The sequence below is a fragment of the Lissotriton vulgaris genome, chromosome 8 (genome assembly GCF_964263255.1).
Source record: "Lissotriton vulgaris chromosome 8, aLisVul1.2, whole genome shotgun sequence".
NCBI lineage: Eukaryota > Metazoa > Chordata > Amphibia > Caudata > Salamandridae > Lissotriton > Lissotriton vulgaris.
Genome location: NC_141696.1, coordinates 1,116,966,944 through 1,116,988,020, shown reverse-complemented (window position 1 = coordinate 1,116,988,020; position 21,077 = coordinate 1,116,966,944). Strand labels below are relative to the sequence as shown.

General features: G+C 41.9%; 1 protein-coding gene across 1 annotated transcript in view; it reads right to left on the bottom strand.

Annotated features, from left to right (window-relative positions):
• NAA16 (N-alpha-acetyltransferase 16, NatA auxiliary subunit) overlaps positions 1-21,077 on the bottom strand; it is a 772,708-nt gene that overhangs the window by 403,829 nt on the left and 347,802 nt on the right. The window contains exon 9 of the mRNA XM_086934938.1: positions 18,725-18,831. Within this exon, the coding sequence (XP_086791064.1) occupies positions 18,725-18,831 (107 nt within the window). The remainder of the gene's footprint in view (positions 1-18,724; positions 18,832-21,077) is intronic.

Here is a 21,077-nt window from a genome sequence, read left to right as displayed (position 1 = left end):
GACTCACAACAGTTATGTCCCCTAACAACAGTTAACTATAATTCTCATGTTGCACCCACTAATAGGGAAGAGAATTTGGTGACACAGGGCTGCAGGATGCCGATAGATATGTTCTTGCAGCAACTGGTGAAATCATTTAATAGCCATAAACATAATTGTGGTGTAATAAAAACAGACTGCACTACATGCAAATCCAACACTGGGTTTTGTACCCTGGAAACAGAAAGGGAGCCTATGAGAAGTTTGTAAGGGAATTTGAGGGATCCAATGTGCTATCTTGAAGCTCTATAAAATATAGCCCAAAGGGGCAGGAGTGGGCAATGGAAATATTATGCCAAATGGGTTGACCAACTTGAAAGAGAAATATCAGAAAGGAATGGGCAGACATCCCAAAAACATACAGGAACATAACTTATATGGAATTATCCCAAAAGCTGATGTACCAGTCGTAGTACGAACCAGCAGACACTGGCTGGAGCTGCAAGGAGGACAGAGAATTGCCATTAGGCAGATTGTAGTCCTATGAGAAGTCAGATGTGTTTGTAATGGAATTGAAGAACTTGAAAACAAAGGGTTTATACAATATCAGGCCATATAGAATTCTACAGGACCATACATGACGGAGACTAATAGAATGGCCACAGTAGCACACTGGAAGAAGAAATATCTGCCATTTATAATACAATGGATATAAAAACTGTGACCATACTATTGTCGAACTTCGTAAACTATGGTCTGTGCTAATACATTTGGTAGGCTTGGAAATGTAAAATTGCATTCCCTAAAACTTCAGGCACCACAATTATTTGGAGAGAAAAATTAGAAAGGATCTATGTAAAGTGAGGAAAGATGGAACCATTGATAGTTCTGTTTAAGAGTAAGGAGGACGGGGGGCAGAAGGTTGTTTGTTCTGTTATCTTATCAAGTTTTCCATGGCTAAGCATGGCGCATTTATTGACTCTACAGATAAGATAATGTAAGAGGCATTGAGTAGGGCAACTGTTAGCAATAATCTAACCTACAAGATTCAATAAAACATTTTCTGTAAAAAAAACGAATAAAACGTGTTCCCAGTAGGCTCTTGTGATGTATAAACAAAACAAAAATTCACACATAGTGAAATGGTGGGAGGCATGCATAACTCTCCAACAAAAAGCTAAGCAAAGTATTATGTTTGATCCACAACAAATCCACAAGTCACAAACAGAGAACTAACTTCTGCCTATGAATATTTTCAAACTATGTCCTTTAATGAGGTAATAACCATGAAGTCACGGTAAAACCATGTGACAAGGTAGGGGGCATATTACTATTGGGACACTGAGAAATAGAAGACCAAAATGCAATCTATGCTGAATATACCGAACTACTATTGTACAGTCAGAACCAAATCCTGAAAAGAGAATTAAAGCTCACCTCCTCACTATTACAGAGCATGCTATGAATAAAGGAACAATTTGCAATTAAGAGTTCCCATATCTTAATCGATCACAAACACGGACAACTCTGAAAGTGGGGGGTCCCTCAAACTCACAAGGATTAGTTGGATCTCTCTCTGAGTACTATCGGTATCAACCACTGGATAAACAACTGAACCTTTATCTAAACATGTTGACAATTACCTTTGGTATGTGCCCTTCTAGTATATGCTAAAGAGACAGGTGAGATGAGCTCTAAGCTGGTAGGTTTGCCTTTCAGTCCTATGATTGAAATATTGGTCACTATGGACATTAAAGCACTTTAAACTAAAATACCACAACAGAATGCATTGGAAGCAGTGAAAATGACACTAGATAGAATAGGAACCAATGACCATCATGATTTCATATTACAATGTCTAGCCATAGTATTCAACTAACATTTAATTGAGTTTGATGGGATCTGCTACCCATAGATCAAAGGTGTTAATATGGGGGCAGCTTGCATGGGGATATATATATATTTTTCGAAGCCTCTGTAAAAGCACCCTGTCATCCACACTCCATTCCAAGGGCGAACAGAAGGAAGGCACAACGAAATCCTTTTGCCGACGAGGTGCTTTATTTAATTTCACAAGCAACCAAACATCATGGAGCCATAAACTACCAAAGTGCAAAGGTGCATAACATCCAAAACTGACCTACGCGTTTCGGCTGGAGCCTTCTACTGGGTCATACAGTGATGCATAGAGTGTCCATTTAAAGGGAAATCACTACCCATTTCCCACCACCAATTAAAAACATACGTTCAATTTAAAGGAGACCCAACCACATTTTTCTCTTCATTTTGATTATGAACAACATATATCATTGCAATGTGGTAAATAAACATGTAAGTAATTCTCAACTCATCCTTGTAAAGTACACAAAGTTTCAGGAACATTTTAACATGAATGCAAAATTTGGAATTTCACTATTATCTCATGACGTGGATCGTACAACAATATAAAAACTGACCATCTATAGACTCCCACGAGTCTTAGCACTCAATTTAATTATAACATTTAGTTTTGACATATATAGCTATATTGTTATATATATATATATATATATATATATATATATATATATATATATATATATATATATATATATATATATATATATATATATTCAGGGATGTCATGACTGCAAAACTGATTATGCAGTGTACATTCTGACGTGTACTTGTGGGCTCCGTTATGTGGGCAGTACCAAGCAGCAAGTACACGTCAGAATCCTACAACACCTACGTGCTATCGTAAACAACGATAGCACGTATCCTGTCGCAAGACACTTTAAGGCAGCCCACCAAAACAACTTAGCGGACCTGAAATACTTTGTCATCGGAGCGGTGACTGATAATCCGCGTGGTGGCAACAGAGAAAAGCGCCTTAGGCAGCTGGAATCGAAATTCATCATTGAACTAGATAGTAGACAGCCAAACGGTCTGAACAACACGGAGGACCTCCACCATTTCAACTGAAATAGTCTTACGTTGGTTTAGGTTGTCCCCGACAGGGTATTCTGTAACCTTTGTATCCTGTGTATAAATATTGATTACTATACTGTGACCCCAGTGTCTACTCCATCTTATCTCAATTTTGGTTTTAGTCTTTCACATTATAAGTATAAATTATTTTTATCTTATAAATTTTAAAAAAATATTTCAAAAAAACCCAATCAAATATGAAATTTTCTTCTTTATACAAAAAGGCACGAATATTATGGTATAAGGAAAATATCACTTTATGCACTTTATTTGAAGATATATCTACATGCTGCTACAAACACACTTCCGGCACCCAACTTGCATTTTTTTAAATAATACTAATGTTGCAGTGTCCCATTGCATAAATAAGCTTAGGTCCGCATAAATTTGGAATTCATTCCGTTAGATTTGTATAACCGATTATGGGAATACCTATGGTTTTAGAGGATGTTTCTATTTTTATATTGTACATAATATATAAATTTATCAAATATATATTTTTATAATGTGAGATATATATATTTTTGTATGTTATGGTATTTTCATGAAAAATGTTGTAAATATATACATATCTGACCTAAACTATTTAGCTTATATGCACGGGAACCTAATTGCACATGGTAATGTACTCTCTTACCAATGAACTGGCATTTATGCAGTTATAATGTATTTTGTTCAATGGACAAATTATACTATGGATTTGGTAAAGTTTGTGGTGTTGATACTACAATACCCAGCATGCATTGGCATGTAGTATTTCTTCTATTTTTGCACTGGGAATAGGTGAAAGCATCACTTCTAAAAGAATAAAAATAAAAAGCGGACTATTTGTTTGTCAATTGAGAAAGAATACAGAGGTATTCGAAACGCGTCTGACAATTTGAAAACAAAATAAAGACCTGCTAGATCCACGCAAAACTGGAGTCTGTATCCGTTTCTTTGGCTGTGTTCCGGCTGGGCGCTGCAAGGGGATTCGGAGATACTGGATATATATATATATATATATATATATATATATATATATATATATATATAACATCATAGCCCGTACTTGCTCCTATCCCCGCAATGCCTACACACCTTTCAATTGCATTCTGGGACCTGTAGGCGATAACAATTTAGCGTCAAACGGGAGGCATATGCAGATGGATTGTACCTGGGAGGGGCGGAGCAAGCACAGAACAGCAAGGCGGGAGGCGGGTATTTATACCGACATTTGAACGCCTTCTCTGTTGCAGAATACCCCAGACGCTGAAGAAGGCTGTGATGATGCCGAAATGCATTTGTCTGTACGGAGGTGTTCCTTAATAAAAGCTGGCTCCAAACGGTTCCCCTGCTGGGTCTTGTCTTTCTCTTTGGAGGGAGGTTGTGTTGGATATATAATGAAATAGCCCCATCTCAGAAAATATACATCAGTGAGCATGATATATTGAGGATATATTTATTTATCTGGAAGGGCGAAGATGAACAACTACAAGAATTTCTCCACTGGATCAATTTATATGATGCCCACATGAAGTTCATCCCCAAAACTAGCGAAGTGAAAGCTGAATTTTTGGACATCTGGATAGGACTTCAGAACAATCAGATCCTGGTTTCCTTGTTCAACAATCCTACAGCTAGAAATACCTTCCTTCATTTTGACAGTTATCCTCGCTGTCAGAAACACTGCATTCCATTCAGTGAGTTCCTGCAGTTATGCAGGAACTGTACTAATGAAGTATTTCAATACCAATGCTGAACTCCTAAAAAATATTCTCCTGGCTAGAGGCTATCCCAATTGACAGGTGAGCGATTCATTCAAGAGGGCAACATATTACATCAGGGACGTCTTGTTCCAAGACAGATCTAGGAACAAGGAAGAGAAACTGGTTTGTGTCACCCAACACTCCAATCTGAATAACAAAATTAGACAAATCAATCGGTCCCAGTGGCTGAGAATTTAGGACACGCTTCAGTGATCATAAATCAGCCTTAAGGGGGCGTGGCTTGGACGGCAGGAGGAATGGCCGCCTGAACCGAGTGCTCTGCAGAGAAGGGAGAGCGAGCTCGGTGCCTACATCGCTTCCAGCGGCGAATACCAAGCCAAAACCCAGGATCCGGTGACTGGACCCTAGCAGCACACTTCAATGCCCTGATTTCGGGCCATGTTCACTTTTTAGTGACTTTGCGGGCCTTTTGGTCGACCACGCGTCCCTCGCCCGGACTCTGCCCAAAATGGCGGCGCCCTGTCTCAACTACGGCGCCTGACCCTAGAGTGTGCCGGAGGGGCTCTCACTGGATTCTACGACCTCCCGCCGGCATTACAGGTCACACAGCCCAGGTTAGACCCCAGCCAGCAGTTGTATGTCGGAAGGGGGTGAGCGAGTGATAGGCGGTGATCGAGTCTATCAGCTCCACGCGCCTGACCCTAAAATGGCGGCGGCGCCTCCAGCGAGCTTCACGAGAAGACACACCGACCCGCGGTGAGCTCCTATGCCTGTACCTGTGCCTATATGTTCAAGCCCATGTGTGCTAAGGTGCTAATTGTCGGTGGCGCTGATAGTGATCCACATAAAGAACGAGCTTAAAGACGCTTACAGACCCTCGTTGTGCTTCAAAGCCCTCCACAAGCCAATCTGCAACCTTCTTCAGCCATCTGGTGACCTAATCTACTGCCAAATGAAGGTATGTGCAACCCTACCTGCTTCGCCACTTCTCTCGTTGGGGGCCGGTGCCTGAGCCCATATCTTTAAAACCACGTGGGGTTCCTGTCCGACCACATAGCCACAGGCAGCACTAACATCCTAGGTGGAGTTCTACTTCCACGTTCTACAAGAGCAGCCATTACCCAGGGTCATACGGCCTCCTTTTGCGTGGGTGCCAGTCACGACAGCCAGCAGCGTCTTCCTACAGTATATATGGTCTGGCTGGCTCCTCACTAACGTTATCAGGGATCAGCATCGGTGATTCCACTGCCATCTCTCAGCACGTATGAGCCCGGCCTCGTCAATAAGCAGTGCCTTTCTACAGCGATTAAGTTCAAGCAGGCTTCCAACGAGGGCGAACTCAAACCAGGCAACAATGGCAAATATAGAGGACAGGAATAACCCAAAAAAAGTAAAACCTGGAAGTCTGTTGGACTCTCCCATCAAAAGTAAGACCGACATGGCAGCCAATATAGAAATGATCCTAAAGAAGATGGCAGATCTACATGAACTTTCCAAATCTACCAAATCCAACACCGACTCGATGCAACTGGAGCTCACTGCAATCAGAGCGGATATAAATGTGATTAATAATGGCTTGGGCGCAGCTGAGCAACGAATAAGCGACCTGGAGGACATATCGAGGCAATCAGTCGCCAAAATCAAAAATCTAGAAAAGATCACGGAAGAGATGAAGCGCCACAATGCAGAGTTGGAGGACAGGAATAGAAGAGGCAACATCAAGATCTTTGGTGTGCCGGAGAATTCCGAAAAAGATGCGGATTCCTGCGTGGCTTTCCTCGAATCATGGATTCCCATGATAACCAAATTGTCCTTCCCACACGGCCTTGAACTGGATAGGGCACACAGGATCCCCACCTTCACTGCAAAGAACTCCAATGGCCCTAGACCGCTGATCTGCAAACCACTTAGATTTCAACACGTAGAGATGATCCTCCAATTCGCGAGAAGAAGCCACGCCATCACATGGGAAGGCCATAAAATCATCTTCACACAAGACTACTCTAGAGACACGGTATCAATCCGCAAAGGGTTCCTGGAGCTCAGAGACAGGCTAAGATCCAAAAGCATTCCTTTTTCTTTTGCTGGACCAGCGAAATTCAGGATCATCGCCAACGGTCATCCGAGATATTTCACAGACCCCAAAGCCCTTGCAGCTCTTCTGGAAGATCGGCAGGAACAAGAAATGGACCTAGCGTTAGGCCTCTCGAACAAGAGGAAAACTTGATGTCATATGTTTTCACATGCAATCAGGCTCATTCTCAGTCTCGAGCGCAAGTATAAAGTGTCATTGTCGTGCTTTATTGGTGCTAATCATTATCTCGCGGGTTCAGGTCTCCACATGTCTCCACAGGTATCCTCATCTGTAATGTGAGTAGGCCTTGTGCCCCATGCATCATTATTATTATTACGTGTTCTTATCACGTTCGTTGCATCGTCGTTATATAGGCTACGTTTTTGCAAGTTGGCTTGTGCCCAGATAGAAGGAGGTTACTTTGATTTAAGAATATTGCTCATTATTGCTCAGAAAATGCTCCTATGTGCTCACCAACACAGGACTGTTTCAATGTTTTGGATTTCTAGACTATAGAGTTAATGGATTTGTCATGCTTTAATGATGCTAGTCATTAACTTGCGGCTACAGGTCTCCACATGTCTAAACAGGTATCCTCATCTGTAATGTGAGTAGGCCTTGTGCCCCATGCATTATTATTATTACGTGTTCTCCTCACGTACGTTACTCCGTCATATTATAGGCTCCGTTGATGTAACAATATTGTTCCTTATAGTTCAGAAAATGCTCCTATGTGCTCACCATCACAGGACAGTTCAATGTTTTGAATTTCTAGAGTATAGATTACTGGATTTATAAAGTTATTCATTCCGCCCATGCTCAAGAGTAAGTTGCACTAGTTGTCTGATGTACATTTTCAAGCTTTATCCCAACAGTGTTTTACTTTATGACTGGAAGCTTCTAGTTAGCTTCTAGTTATCTAGTTATCTTCTATGTATCCCTTAACTCCGCCTTGCACGGGTCTGCCGTCGCACTCCCGACGTACGTTTTGGGGGGGAGGGGGGGAGGGACAGAGGGTGGGGGTGGGGAGTAGGGGGGGGGGGGGGGGGGGGGGGGGGGGTAGGAAGGGGAGAAAATGGAGCTGAAAGGGTCCAAAGTGCCCTTATGTCCTTTCTGTACGTTCTATGCTGTTTTGTCCTTAAGGTTACCTATGTCACAAATGTCATTTGTATTTTTTTACAGTCCACTATGAGTCCACATATTGTCCCACATGTTGAGCAGCCGGGGGTTTTATCCACTGCCTGCCTTAGGTCACAGCGCACTACCTCAACGACGTTCCTCATCCCCAATGGCTAAGACAAACTCGTTGGCCGACGACCTCACAATAGTCTCTCTCAATGTTAAGGGCCTAAACCACCCGGTAAAAAGGAGGAAAATTCTTGATTATATCACCAAGTCAAAAGGTGACATTATTTTGCTGCAAGAATCCAAATTGTCCGAGGAAGACCTACGTTTCCTTAATATTCATTGGGCATCACACATCCTATCCTCACCAGCTTCCCACAAAAAAGGAGGGGTTATTACCATCCTAGCGAAAAAAGCAAACCTTACTCTAATCTCACACTCGCACGACGAAGCAGGCCGGCTGTCCATTACTAATCTTCTCAGGGAAGATGACCCTATTCATGTTCTAAATATATACGGCCCAAACGCAGACGACCCAGATTTCTGGGAATCGGTCTCACAGTCTCTAGAACCTATCCCTACGGATGATCTGTTGATAGTGGGAGGTGACTTTAATCTCCCCCTGGACCCGATCCTCGATAGGCAATCCAAATGTGCCTTCCACCATTCCCGCTCACATGACGCCCTCCTCCGCATATGTGACAGATATCACCTGAAAGACTCGTGGCGCCTACAAAATCCAGACGGTAGAGATTACACGTTTTATTCTGCACCTCACAATTCCTATTCACGTATCGACTTCATATTAGTTTCAAGCCCCTTCACTCACCTTATAGAGGAGACAGAGATAGCCCCCAAACTAGTCTCTGATCACGCATGTATCAGAACCAAACTGGCTGGTTCCAGATCGATCTTACCACCTAGGAGATCGCGATTCAATGACGAGACACTTACAGATCCCGCAAACAAACTATTAATATCGGAGGCCACAGAGGATTATCTCTCTTTAAATGACACCCCCGACACTACACCTACCACCCTGTGGGATGCTCTGAAGGCCACAATCCGCGGGACCATCATCACAATTAGGGCAAGAGTAAACAAGACACTTAATAAAGAGCTAGTAGATCTAGAGCAGCAGATTACCTCACTCGAAACCCAACACAAAGCCAACCCGCTTGACTCTACCGTCTTTGATACTTTGACCAAGAAAAAATATGAATATAACACCATCACCAGCAAACGGGCGGGGGTATGGGTTAACCGATTCAAGGCCCTGAAACTGTGCGAGGGCAACAAAGCAGGGAAACTGTTGGCCTCCTATCTCAAACACAAACAGAAACTGACTACCATATCGTCCATTAAAGACTCAGGCAACGTCACACACACCAAACAATCCATCATCCTTGACACTTTTAAAAAATTCTATGAAGACCTTTACAAAAATGACAAGGTACTAGATGAAACTGCCTGCGCAAATTACCTCTCTTCACTCCACCTCCCGAAAATTTTGGAATCTGACAAATCCCATCTGGCCTCCCCAATCTCTGGTTCGGAAATCAAAACAGCGATTAACACACTGAAGAACAATAAAGCCCCCGGCCCAGACGGCTTCACCGCACCCTTTTTTAAGGCCTTTGCGGACCAAATTAGCCCCCCACTCCTAAAACTCTTTAACTCCACTGCAATCAATGGCGGTGTTTCTCCTTCAATGAGCGAAGCCACAATAATAGTACTGCCAAAAGAGGGGAAGGACCCACTACTCACTAAAAATTACCGTCCCATATCGTTGATTAATCTGGACTGCAAGATTTATGCTAAAATCTTGGCGAGCAGACTAAACTCCATTCTCCACAAAGTAATTAGCCCCTCGCAGGTTGGCTTCCTAAAGAACAGGACGTCCAACGACAACACTAGACTACTATGCCACATCCTAGAAAAGGCAAAATCCTCCTCCGCGCCAATGGTAGCAATAACCTTGGACGCGGAAAAGGCATTTGATAAGGTTTCATGGTCCTTTCTGCGCCAGTGTATGTACGCCTTCAATCTGGGCGATACCTATACCAGGATGGTGATGGCCCTCTATTCGGCGCCTTCGGCCAGGATTGCTATAAACGGCACCCTCTCGGAACCGTTCCGTCTCTACCAGGGTACAAGACAGGGCTGCCCTCTCTCACCAGCACTCTTTCTCTTGGCCCTTGAGCCCCTCATTACAGACATCAAATCTAATAGAGACATCGCGGGTATCTCCTTTGGGGACACGCAAGTCAAGTTAGCTGCATATGCAGACGATATCTTGATTGCGACCGAAAACCCTACTACCTCCATTGCTGCCCTAATGACCTCGATAGACAGATACTCCTCCCTCTCCGGATACAAATTAAATAGGGATAAGTCCGAAGTAAAACCTCTAAATGTACAGACTTTGAAAGAGGTGTTGGGCGACTCCGGCCTTCTTTGGCAAACTGGAGTGATTAAATATTTGGGAATCGAATTCACGGATGAGTTATTGAGTACCCTTAAACATAACGAAATCAAACTCCTGACCAAAATCAAAAATCTGCTGGACGGCTGGTCACCCCGTTTCATCACCTGGTGGGGCCGTATCGAAACTATAAAAATGATGATATCACCCTTGGTTAACTACCTCGTCACGATGCTCCCAATCGTCCTCTCCAAAGAATTCCATGCTAAAGTAGATAAACACATCTCGGCTTTTCTATGGCAGGGCAAAAAAGCGAGAATTAGCTTAAAAAAACTTCGTTTGGATAAGAAACTGGGAGGAGTTAATCTGGCGGATTTTAAAACATACCAAATAGCATTCTTAGCAAAACAGGGGTCTTACTGGATATCCTCCCAACCGGACTATAGCCCAGTTTGGCTGTCGGTAGAAAAAGCGATTCTGAAGGGGCTCAGCCCAAGCGCCCTACTCACTGTCAAACCCAGCCCCACCCTAGGTCCAGGTCTAATCTTCAAAAACACGAAAATGGCTCTCTTAAAAGTCAGTAAATATTTACCACATCAATTCCGAAATTCACAGTGGGAGTCTTTATGGCACAACACAACCATCACATACAAAGGGAAACCTCTCAATTACCAAGCCTGGATAGACAAGGGCGTCATATTCCCCCACCAACTCGTCGGAAACGCGATACCCCTAACCTTTAAAGAAATTCAGTTTAAGTTCCACCTCAATAATATTGAATTTTATAACTTCTTACACATTAAAGTAGCTCTAGCAAAGGCTAATCTGAAAGATGCCACTCCTTCACTCCTAGACTTATTCCCCTCCCTTAACAAGCAAGGACACCAAGTCTCTAGCTTGTATAAATTAATGCGTCCGCAAGCGACCTCCCTAAATGCACCCATCCAACAATACTGGGACTCATTCTCCTCCGAACCGAACTCGGACACGATTTGGGCCAGAACGTGGGAATCCACCACCCGCCACAAAATATGCCCTACACTGTCTCAAACCAAATTCTGGCTTCTCCATAAAGCATTCTGGACTCCCAGGAGGTTGTTTCTTCATAAAATCAAGGACGATGACACGTGTTGGAACTGCTCAGGGGTGGGTGGAGATCTGGAGTACCTAGTCTTCAAATGCCCCTGTGTTATCTCGTATTGGGACAAGATCTTTGGTTTCGTGAAGGAAGTCCTCCATATTACTCTACCAAGAGAATTCTCGTCGCTTGTACTAGGTTTTGCCAAAGCCGTCACTCTCAATGAAAACGATAGAGCCCTACTGGACCTGCTGCTGACGGCTGGGGTTAAAATCATACTTAACAACTGGAAAAGCACGAACAAAGCCTCCTTTCCTCACTGGTTGAACTGGGTATCGTACTTGAGAGGTGCTGACAATATATCCTTGACCTCCACCCCGTGGAGACCCCCATCGAGGAAAATCTGGTCCTCGCTGGACACTCATTTTGATACATACAAACCTCCTTGAATCTCGTCTACAAGGCCCTAGAGCGTGTCATCACACAATGTTTCATTCTGATTGTTAGCCAATCTATGTTTTTGCACATTCCTAACCACAGAGTGATGACTCCAGCTCCCACATGTACTACAGGTTTGGGTTACGAAAATGTACAGCTTATGTAGCCTCTGCGATAGTGGGGTGGTGCCTATCTCCTTCAAGGTCAGGCTTTACATGACACCAGTTATTATCGGAATGTATGTGGACATTTTAAGGGTATTTTATGTAACGTGATGGACTCATTGTTTTATGTTTTATGGACTCAATTGCATTATTGGTGACAATTTTCTGTATTCCTATTCATGTGACTGTAACTATTCGTACTGTACCGACTATTCCTGTACTGATGATTCTCTTTCCAGCTCCTAATAAAAAATCTTTTGAAATTAAAAAAAAAAAAAAAAATCAGCCTTAAGAAACAGAATAGGAACACCTCAAAAACCATTTAGAGGGGTAACTAGCTTGGATTATCCTGGAGAAGATTAAATGCAGAAGGGACATGGAACCAGATTTACAATGGGAACAAAGAGAAGTATTCTGGATTTTTTCATTAAGAACGTATGTACTAGGATTGAATGAAATTATATCATAGTAAAATACTAATATCTGATTCCCTAAGGTGGATGGTGATACCCATATGGTATTTTCATTCACTACTGGGTCGGATTCTGACAAAATAATGTATCCCTTCCCTGAACTTGAACTCTGCTTTTCTAGATCTTGATCGTCCCTTTCAATATGGCGCCCACTTTTCCCTGTGATCGATCTACTTTTTCAACAGGGCGAATCAGTGCCCAAGTTCCTTTTTAACCTTTGAGAAACCATTATGGATATTCTCCCTGATATGCCGCCTATTGTTTATGGCGGATCCGTGTTTAGACCTTTCCCCAAGTAATGGAAAAAGGCATTAAGGATATTTTCCTAATATGTTAACTGCCTATCTATACATTTTATCTTCCCCTCTTATATGGCAGAGCAATTTTTAGCTCTCTCTATTTCTCCGAGACTACCAAGTATAGAAATTCCATCAAATATGGTGCTCATGAAAGTTAACGGGAAGCTGTTTTCCTTTTGCAACCAACACAGGTGAGACACATTTTCTGTATGAAGGGTATATATTTGAATGCCCTCATTCAACAAATTATTTTGTCTATGTGGCTTCGACTAAATAGACATATAAGCTTTTGCTCTGCATATCAGGTGAGTTGATATAAGGACCTGATAACTGGGACCTTACTGATTTAGAGTGACGTGTTGGTACTTTATGTTTTTCTCTCTATACAATCGTTCTTCTGATACATATAGGGCACATAGATAAATACTAATTTGGGCTACCTTTTGATATATATATACGTTATTTAAAAGCCCCCTGAAACAATGTTCTAGCTTTACCAGCATGAACAATTTCAGTGTATCCCAATACTGCATGAACTCAGCGTTCTTTTGGACACGAAATGTGCTAAAAAACTTGTGCGTAGAATATCAACTCATGATCCCTTAATTTTTTCTTTGTCCAATAACCTCTTATGTGCCCAGACTGGCCAACTAGAACAACTACATTTTTAGTATGTAGCAATGAGACCATTCAAAAGTGTTTTTGCCACTTTATGTATAGACCTTTCTGCATGGATCTCAACCCCATGTTGATTTTGAAATGTTGGAAGCAATTCTACATAGATACTCGTAATGTTATGCTCTTGTCAATGTAGTCCTTTTTGGTGTATTTTCTGTCGAGTCTAACTACGAGGCATTATATGTGTCAATGTACACCTTTTGAGCTTTTGCTCTTGCTGACACAGGTCTCCTGTTAGAGTATATTTTATTTAATATATACCATCTATTCTGCGCCATTGCTCTCACTGACATAGTCCTCATGTTGCATTCTTTTCGATAAGACTCTCAAAATATGAAGCAAAGACGGAAAATTGAACTTCGATCGCTATCCTTGATCTTGGAAACACACGCTTCTCCTGCGCTTTGGCTCACATTGTGCAAAGCAATACATCTTTTGGTCAAGAAAATCTCTAGCTGCGAGTACAGAATATTCGGGAAAAGGCTTTTTCGAATCTATGTGTCTTTATCATATTATATACAAACAAAGTGTTATTTACTGTATGTTCATGTTATATCTTTAAAGGTCAACTATAGATTGGAAATGCTGACCTAGTCATCGTAAACCCTATGGTGGGAATATATTTCCCCATCTTAGTGAGGATATCCCTTCAAAGAAGAGCTATACTCTCCCATAGTAGGTTACAGATAGATATCATCTTTGATGCCTCTCCATCTGGGGATGGAAGACAATACTATAGTGTACATATGTCGATCTATAAGGCACTATATGATTTTATACAAAAAGGTATCAGATTGGTACATGGGAGGATTCATGTGGTGTTGGATTTCTTTTTACACAATTATTTCTTATAAACTCTACTTCAATGGGCACACATGTGGTATATCACCTCTCTTGGAAGATGTCGGAATACGTCATTATCCCGTTTTTTTTTTTATTGTTAGAAGTATTGATGAGTTGTCTTTTTTTCAAGTTTACAGACATTATTTCAATTGGAAACAGGCCCCTCCAACGTCTTCCCTTTGGCTTGGACGACTTCTGCCACCACTCACATATACGCTTCCGTGCCCGGAGGAAGGTAGCACAATAAGTTCTGATTATTTTCCTACTGAAACACGTATCCGCACATTCTCTTGCCTATCTAGTAGATAAGAAGGCATATTTTTTACTCAGTTGATAGGAAAACACTACAACAAACCAATAATTGTATCTAGTTTGAGCCTAATGTAAACCAAAAGTGATAAACATATGGATGATTAATGAACTGACGAAATTCCAATATAGGATTCTAGGTATTGCTTTTAGAAAGCAGATCGAATGGTGTTAAATTAATGTGGTTGAGTGTATTGATGTATGGGTTTAGTTTTTAGATGTTTGTGGTATGAACATGGACCCCAATATAAATGCATGTGACTATGTATATTTTAAATTGGATACAATAATAACTATGTGTTTAAATCTGGTCTGACATGTATAAAAAGAAAAATGATCAAATACATATATGATTTAAGAAAATATCTCTCAGTATGTCCGATTCCTGAAACAGATACACTTTATGAAATTGAGTCATGCCTAAGGAAAAATAAGTGCAGAGGCAGTGCTCTTTTTGCTTACTGAACTGATTTTTTTCCCCCTGGTTAGCTTTCACCAGTCATTCATTTTCAGTGGCCCTCTTTCGTCCAGTACTTTCCTGAAGTAGAAACATAGAGCTAGTATCCCTAGAGACATTGTTGGCTCCCGCTTAGACTGCTATAATTGACTTCAAGATGCTGAGGCTTCAAGCAATCAAATGCATCCTTGATGTCAAGGTTTCAAAGAGTCGAGATTTCATGACAATGAGAATCAATGATGTCATGATGGAAAAGGCCTTCTTGTGGTGGCACAGACCCCTATTCGTGAAGTCAATGCCACATGACTATGGTCATGTGAAAAGAGAAGAGACAAAAGGGACTGAAGTAGGAGCAGAGATCCTCCATGGCTCGCATACCTGCAATGAACCTCAAAGTGGTCTAGGCACCAAACACATTAAGAGTTTTACTCTTCAGCCATACAGGCTTTTACATTTTTCCATCTCTATTCTTATAGGCACAGTCAAATTACATCTATTTGTATGATACTAGGAACTCTGACAACCATATCTTTGGTATTGTGAAAAAGATGCATGAAATTATAAAGATGACATAATGGGACGGGGTCGCAATCAGGAGTGCACAGTGACTACAGAGTTAAGGTTACTCCGCTTTAGACCTAGAAAGTACATTGGCATTACAAACTGTAGGGGTAAGCAAAGTTGTCCCCTCAGGACCAATCCACTGTTAGGCACCAAATCAGAGCAAAAATAAGAATGTTGCTTACCTGCTGGTTGCTTCAACAAACTACTGGAACTCCATCTAAAAATGGATGCCCAAGATGCTAATCGACAGAAGAGGCAATTTCGCAGAAGTGCTAAGAAAACAACGATGTGTAATATGGAAAGCTAGCAGGCATATTGGGGAGTATCAAGAGGACCTGAGTGCAGGAAGCTCAGACGTACATTGGATTTGTATCTAGAATTCAAAGGTGTAGCCAGAATATTAAACCCCTCCCACACACACACGTTGACCTAAACCTCTAATAGCACCAAGCAAGCAAAGCAAATGAGCCCAACCCTCTCCTAGAACTACTTTGTCTTGTCCATCCAAGCATCTATCAATTAATCCTTTCACTCTACCATCCACACGCTGATTGTCAGTATTTCACTTTCACATTTGGTCATCTATTAATTCTTTCATCCATCATTCAATCACCAACTTTGCCATCCATCCATACTCTCTGCCATCCACTGGTCCGTACATCCAGCAACTCATCTGTTCTTCCATCCATTCACCCACTCTGCCATCCATTCTTCCATCTATCCATTCATCTATCCACTTTGCCAGCCGTCCATCCCTCTATCCATTCAAACTCTCTGCTATCTGTTGATTTACTTTTCCATCCATACATACACACTGCTATCCATCCTTCCATCAACCCACTCTCCTATCCATCCATCCATCCCCAATGCCATCTATTCACCCATCCACTTTGCCATCCATCCACCTTACCATCTATTCATTCATCCATCTACTGCTATGTAGCCATCCACTCAGTAATCCATCATTTTGTCTATCCGCTCTGCCATTCTTCCATTCATCAATCTTGCCATCCATGTATCCACTCAGCTATCAACTCATCCATCCACTCATGCATTTGTCAATCCATCCCATCACTTATCTTTTCACCCACTCATTCACACCTTTACACTGCCATCCTTTCACCTGACCATCTACATATCCACCCATCAATCCATCACTTTACCGTGCCATCCTTTCACCTGTCATTCATCTCTCTATTCACCCACTCATCGATTCATCTATCATTCTTTCTACTCAACTATCTTTGTACCTGTCCATCTGCTATCCATTCACTCATGCTTTTTTCATCCACTCACCCATCCATCTAACCACTGGTACATCCACTCATTCATCCACCCAATCAACTATCCATTCTTTGACACTTCCATTCAATATTCATTCCATTGTTCCCTCTTCTTTTGACCAATATTTTGTTCTTCATTGCTCCTGCTTGCTCTCCTACTAATGCTGTATTCCTTGAAAGCAGTAGGTATCACGTTTTGTCTGCCAAGTTGCAGACCAAAGAAGCCCATAAAGAACCCAACCCACGCTGTAGTTGTCAAAGCAGGTGGTTCACAACGCCCTTGAAATGAATAGTTCTTAAAAAAGTAGAATTAGGGGCCATAAAAATGTGTCTAAATTACAAGATCTAGAAAATAAAAATTTCCAACAACTTTTAGGTCTTCCTAGTAGTACTCAGTTAATCCCGCTCAGATTCGATTTGGGCTACAGTCCATTGCAAAGGGAGAAGGTATAAAGCCCATTCTTTATTGGCGACAGATTTGGCCCCCGCCTGCATTATCATCTTATCTAGCCGGTCTTAACCCCTTCCATGCTCATGACGAGCTCAGCTCGTCATGAGGCACAGTTGAGCTGTGCTGATGACGAGCTGAGCTCGTCATAAATAAAGGAAAATAGCAATTTTCAGCACAGGGGAAAAATAACCACAGCAGCGATGTCACACAGAAGTATTAGGCACTTTGAGCTCGCAAAGTTTCCCCTGGCTCAGATATGTGAAAGATACTCTAATTATGCACGGGTAAGGTGATTTGTGGGAGGCTCCAGAGTCCTCATTGGCTATTCACAAAAATCTGATTAAACAAAGCTACTCCCAGTTTAAACTCGCTTTAAATTGGGTCAAATATTGGCAGTTTCCTCCCAAGGTATTGTGACTGTTTATCTTTTACAAACTGAAGTAGCCTACATTTTTTAAAACTTTTGAGATGAAATTGTGCCCCCGTTGGCCGGTAAACTATATTTGCACTTTAGATATGGAATATTACCAACTGCTTCTTTTACTGACAAATTTGCCCACAACTCTGATTCATCAGGGTGTTCTTGCCCTACTTGTGCGGCAGAAAGTGAAACAGTAGAGCAGTGCTGTTTTTTTGTCTAACTTATCTCTATAGCAGGAAAAAAGGGCTTATTCCAGTTTGTCAGCTCCTGAGTGTTAGAGAACATAAAAATGTCCTCTGCATATTGAAGGAAGATGAAAGCCAACACAAAGCTTTTTCTGCATTTAGTTTTCTATTAGCAAGGATGTGGAGGATAAGGCAAGTGGCTTGCCCTAAATAGGTCACCATTGATTTAATATACCGTGGTTGCATTGACAAATTGCCTGGGTTAAGTATGTTCTATTGTTATGCCCTTTTTAGAACTTTGATATGCTAAAGGCTTTCATCAATTTTTAGATATCTGCAATACGTTAACTATCCAGATTCAGTTTCATGTGCACAACTATTATAGAGCCCTTAAATAGTTTTGTACTGCATTTGTCAACTGGTGGGGTTTTGTCTTTAAGTATATTTTATAGTGTATATAGATTTATATGTCTGACACGATTGTATATATTTTATTAGTGGTATTTTTAGTTATTTATTTGGATGGTCATGTTAAAGTATACACTTAAAAGGATAATGTATATGTTCTAAATTGTACTTTTAGGGCCAAAACGACTGAAGTATTGTATCTCGATTGAATTAAAGATACACAAACATATAGATTACAGTATTATCAGCAAATCGACAAAACATTCACAATTGAAAATGCTCAATATAACCTAGTATCCAGACAGTAAATAATACAAAGTGTCTGTCATGTACGTCTCTGCTAAGCATGAAAATACCAAGATATATGAAGGCTAAACATTTTAAGTTTTACCTTTTCTGCATTGCTATATAGAGATTTTACAGTCGTAAATAATGGTGGACAGCCTTTACTGAAATTTATCCTCAGGAACTTATCCATTAGTTCTCTAAACCGGTCACCTAAAAACAAAAGCACAATTATAGTCCCAATAGAAGCTTCACTTATAAAAACAAGTACTTTGGAACATTTAATATTAAAATAAAACGTATTTGACATTGTTAAATTACCGTTACATTAATGAATATGATATGGGAGCCGGAATCCACATTTAGACCTGAACAGAAGCATTAATCAGCACCCGGATTTGAAACCCAGCGTTGTTCTGCCAGTCACGTGCAATGGGCTGAGGCATCTTTTCCCTCATATTTCAGACAGACAGACCGTAGCAGAATGGAGTGGTGCTGAGGCACAAAGCAAGGCAGTGCAAGCACTGCTTTAATGAGAAGCCATTCTACCTGGCAATCCAATAGGGAAATCTGGTGGAACACTTAGCCAATAGACAACATTGGGCCACTTTCACAAGCTTTTTCTCCTAGGCCATGAGAAATATCTAGGACTCCCTTCTCACATCACTCTGTATGCGTGGCAGATATCCCAGGGCAAGAAACCAGTTTAATACAGGGAAATATTTTAAGGAAAGTACAAATAGCCTCCAGCAGAAGGAGGATTCTCATTTCTTTTTTGTTGAGGAAGGTTTATATCCCCCCATGGGAAGATAATTGTAAGGACTACTGGGATGGTCAAGTTGCATGGACAAGATACGGGCAGGCATATATATATACATTGCAGGAATATGGAAGGCCACTGGTGGTGGCACAAGGTGTGATCTACCAACTCGGTCTCAGTACTGGCTGCCTGGAGTGGATGACATTTTCTTCGGCAGAAAGAGGCTACAGCCTACTGACAAAGATCTACAAAGTAGACTTGATGCCATTTGACACCCAGTACAGAAAACACAGATATTACGGCTTGGGTCCTTTGTTACAGGTGCTCTTGGACAGCTAACTAACTTAAATGTAGGCATTCTGAATCTGAACCGCTTCATTTCAACACCTCAGAGAGTTACAAAGAAACCTGCAGGTGGCTGTTGTCATGGCCAAGAGAAGTGGCCCAGAGCTACGCAGATTATAGGGATCTGTATGCCCAGCCGATCAAAAGACTTTATTGATGCTATAACCCCAAAATCTATATCTGCGTCTTCCAGCAAGCAAAGGGATGAGCCGCTAACGGAAGAGGAATTGACTGCCTCTTTCTGAGCTGCAACCTGGAAAGGCCCCATGAACTAATGGCTTTCTTAGCAAATTCCTTAAGGCCTATACGCCGCAGTTAGGGGTGCACCTACATGGAACGATCCATGCGGCACTCGAGGAGAAAAGACTTTTATTGGACTGGTAACACTCTAAATTTGTTTGTTTTTTTCCAAGTCAGGGCGCCCGCCTGAATCCCACTATTCATACCGCCACATCTCTCCTCAATATCGAGGTTAAACTTCTCGCTAAGGCCCTAGCTAATAAACTGATGACATATATGCCCGACCTGGTTCACCCAGATCGGGTTGAGTTCATGCCACATCGTGCCACCCATCATGACCTACAACGTGCGCACAATGCTATGGCTTCGGAGGATCGATTGGGCCGTCCTGCAGAGTTATTGGCAAACATCGATAAAGCCTTCGACTCTTGGAGTGAGTATTTACGCTTCTCCGGCGACATAAATTTGGGCCAAGAGTCCTTTCATATATAAGACTGCTATACACTGATAGGACTGCTTCTATCTGTGTGTCTGGCACGGTCTCTGCCATGTTCCCTACTCGGCGGGGCACAAGACAGTGGTGTCCATTGTCCCCTTTATTTGCCCTGCAATGGAGCTGCTGACTGCGTGGGTCCAGGCGACACTCAAGTGACAGGATTTCAATGGTCTGATGGGCTGTTGGATAGAAATGCATATGCCAGTGACGTGTTCTCCATGACCGCCCCACGGCGTCGGGCCTCGTATTCTGCAAATTATGCAGGCCTTTTGCGAGACTTCTGATCTGCACATTAATATTGGTAAGTCTTTGCTGCTGCCACTAGGTGGTACGCCAGGTGACATGGGTTAGGCGTTGGGTTGACCTTGGCGGTTGGAGGGTTTAAATACTGTGGAATAGTTCTTTCACAAGTCCCTGCTGTCTCCTGGGAGCATAATATGACCCAATTGCTGCTGCAGGTTCGAGAGGAGGTTAAAATGTGGTCTCCATTGCCGTTGTCCTCATTCGGTAGATCAGTCATCTTCAAGATGGTCTCTCTACCCCGCCTTCTATACCAATTTCATAACTACCCATATACCATGTACCCCGATTGGTTTTGACAGATCAACGCGCTTTTGG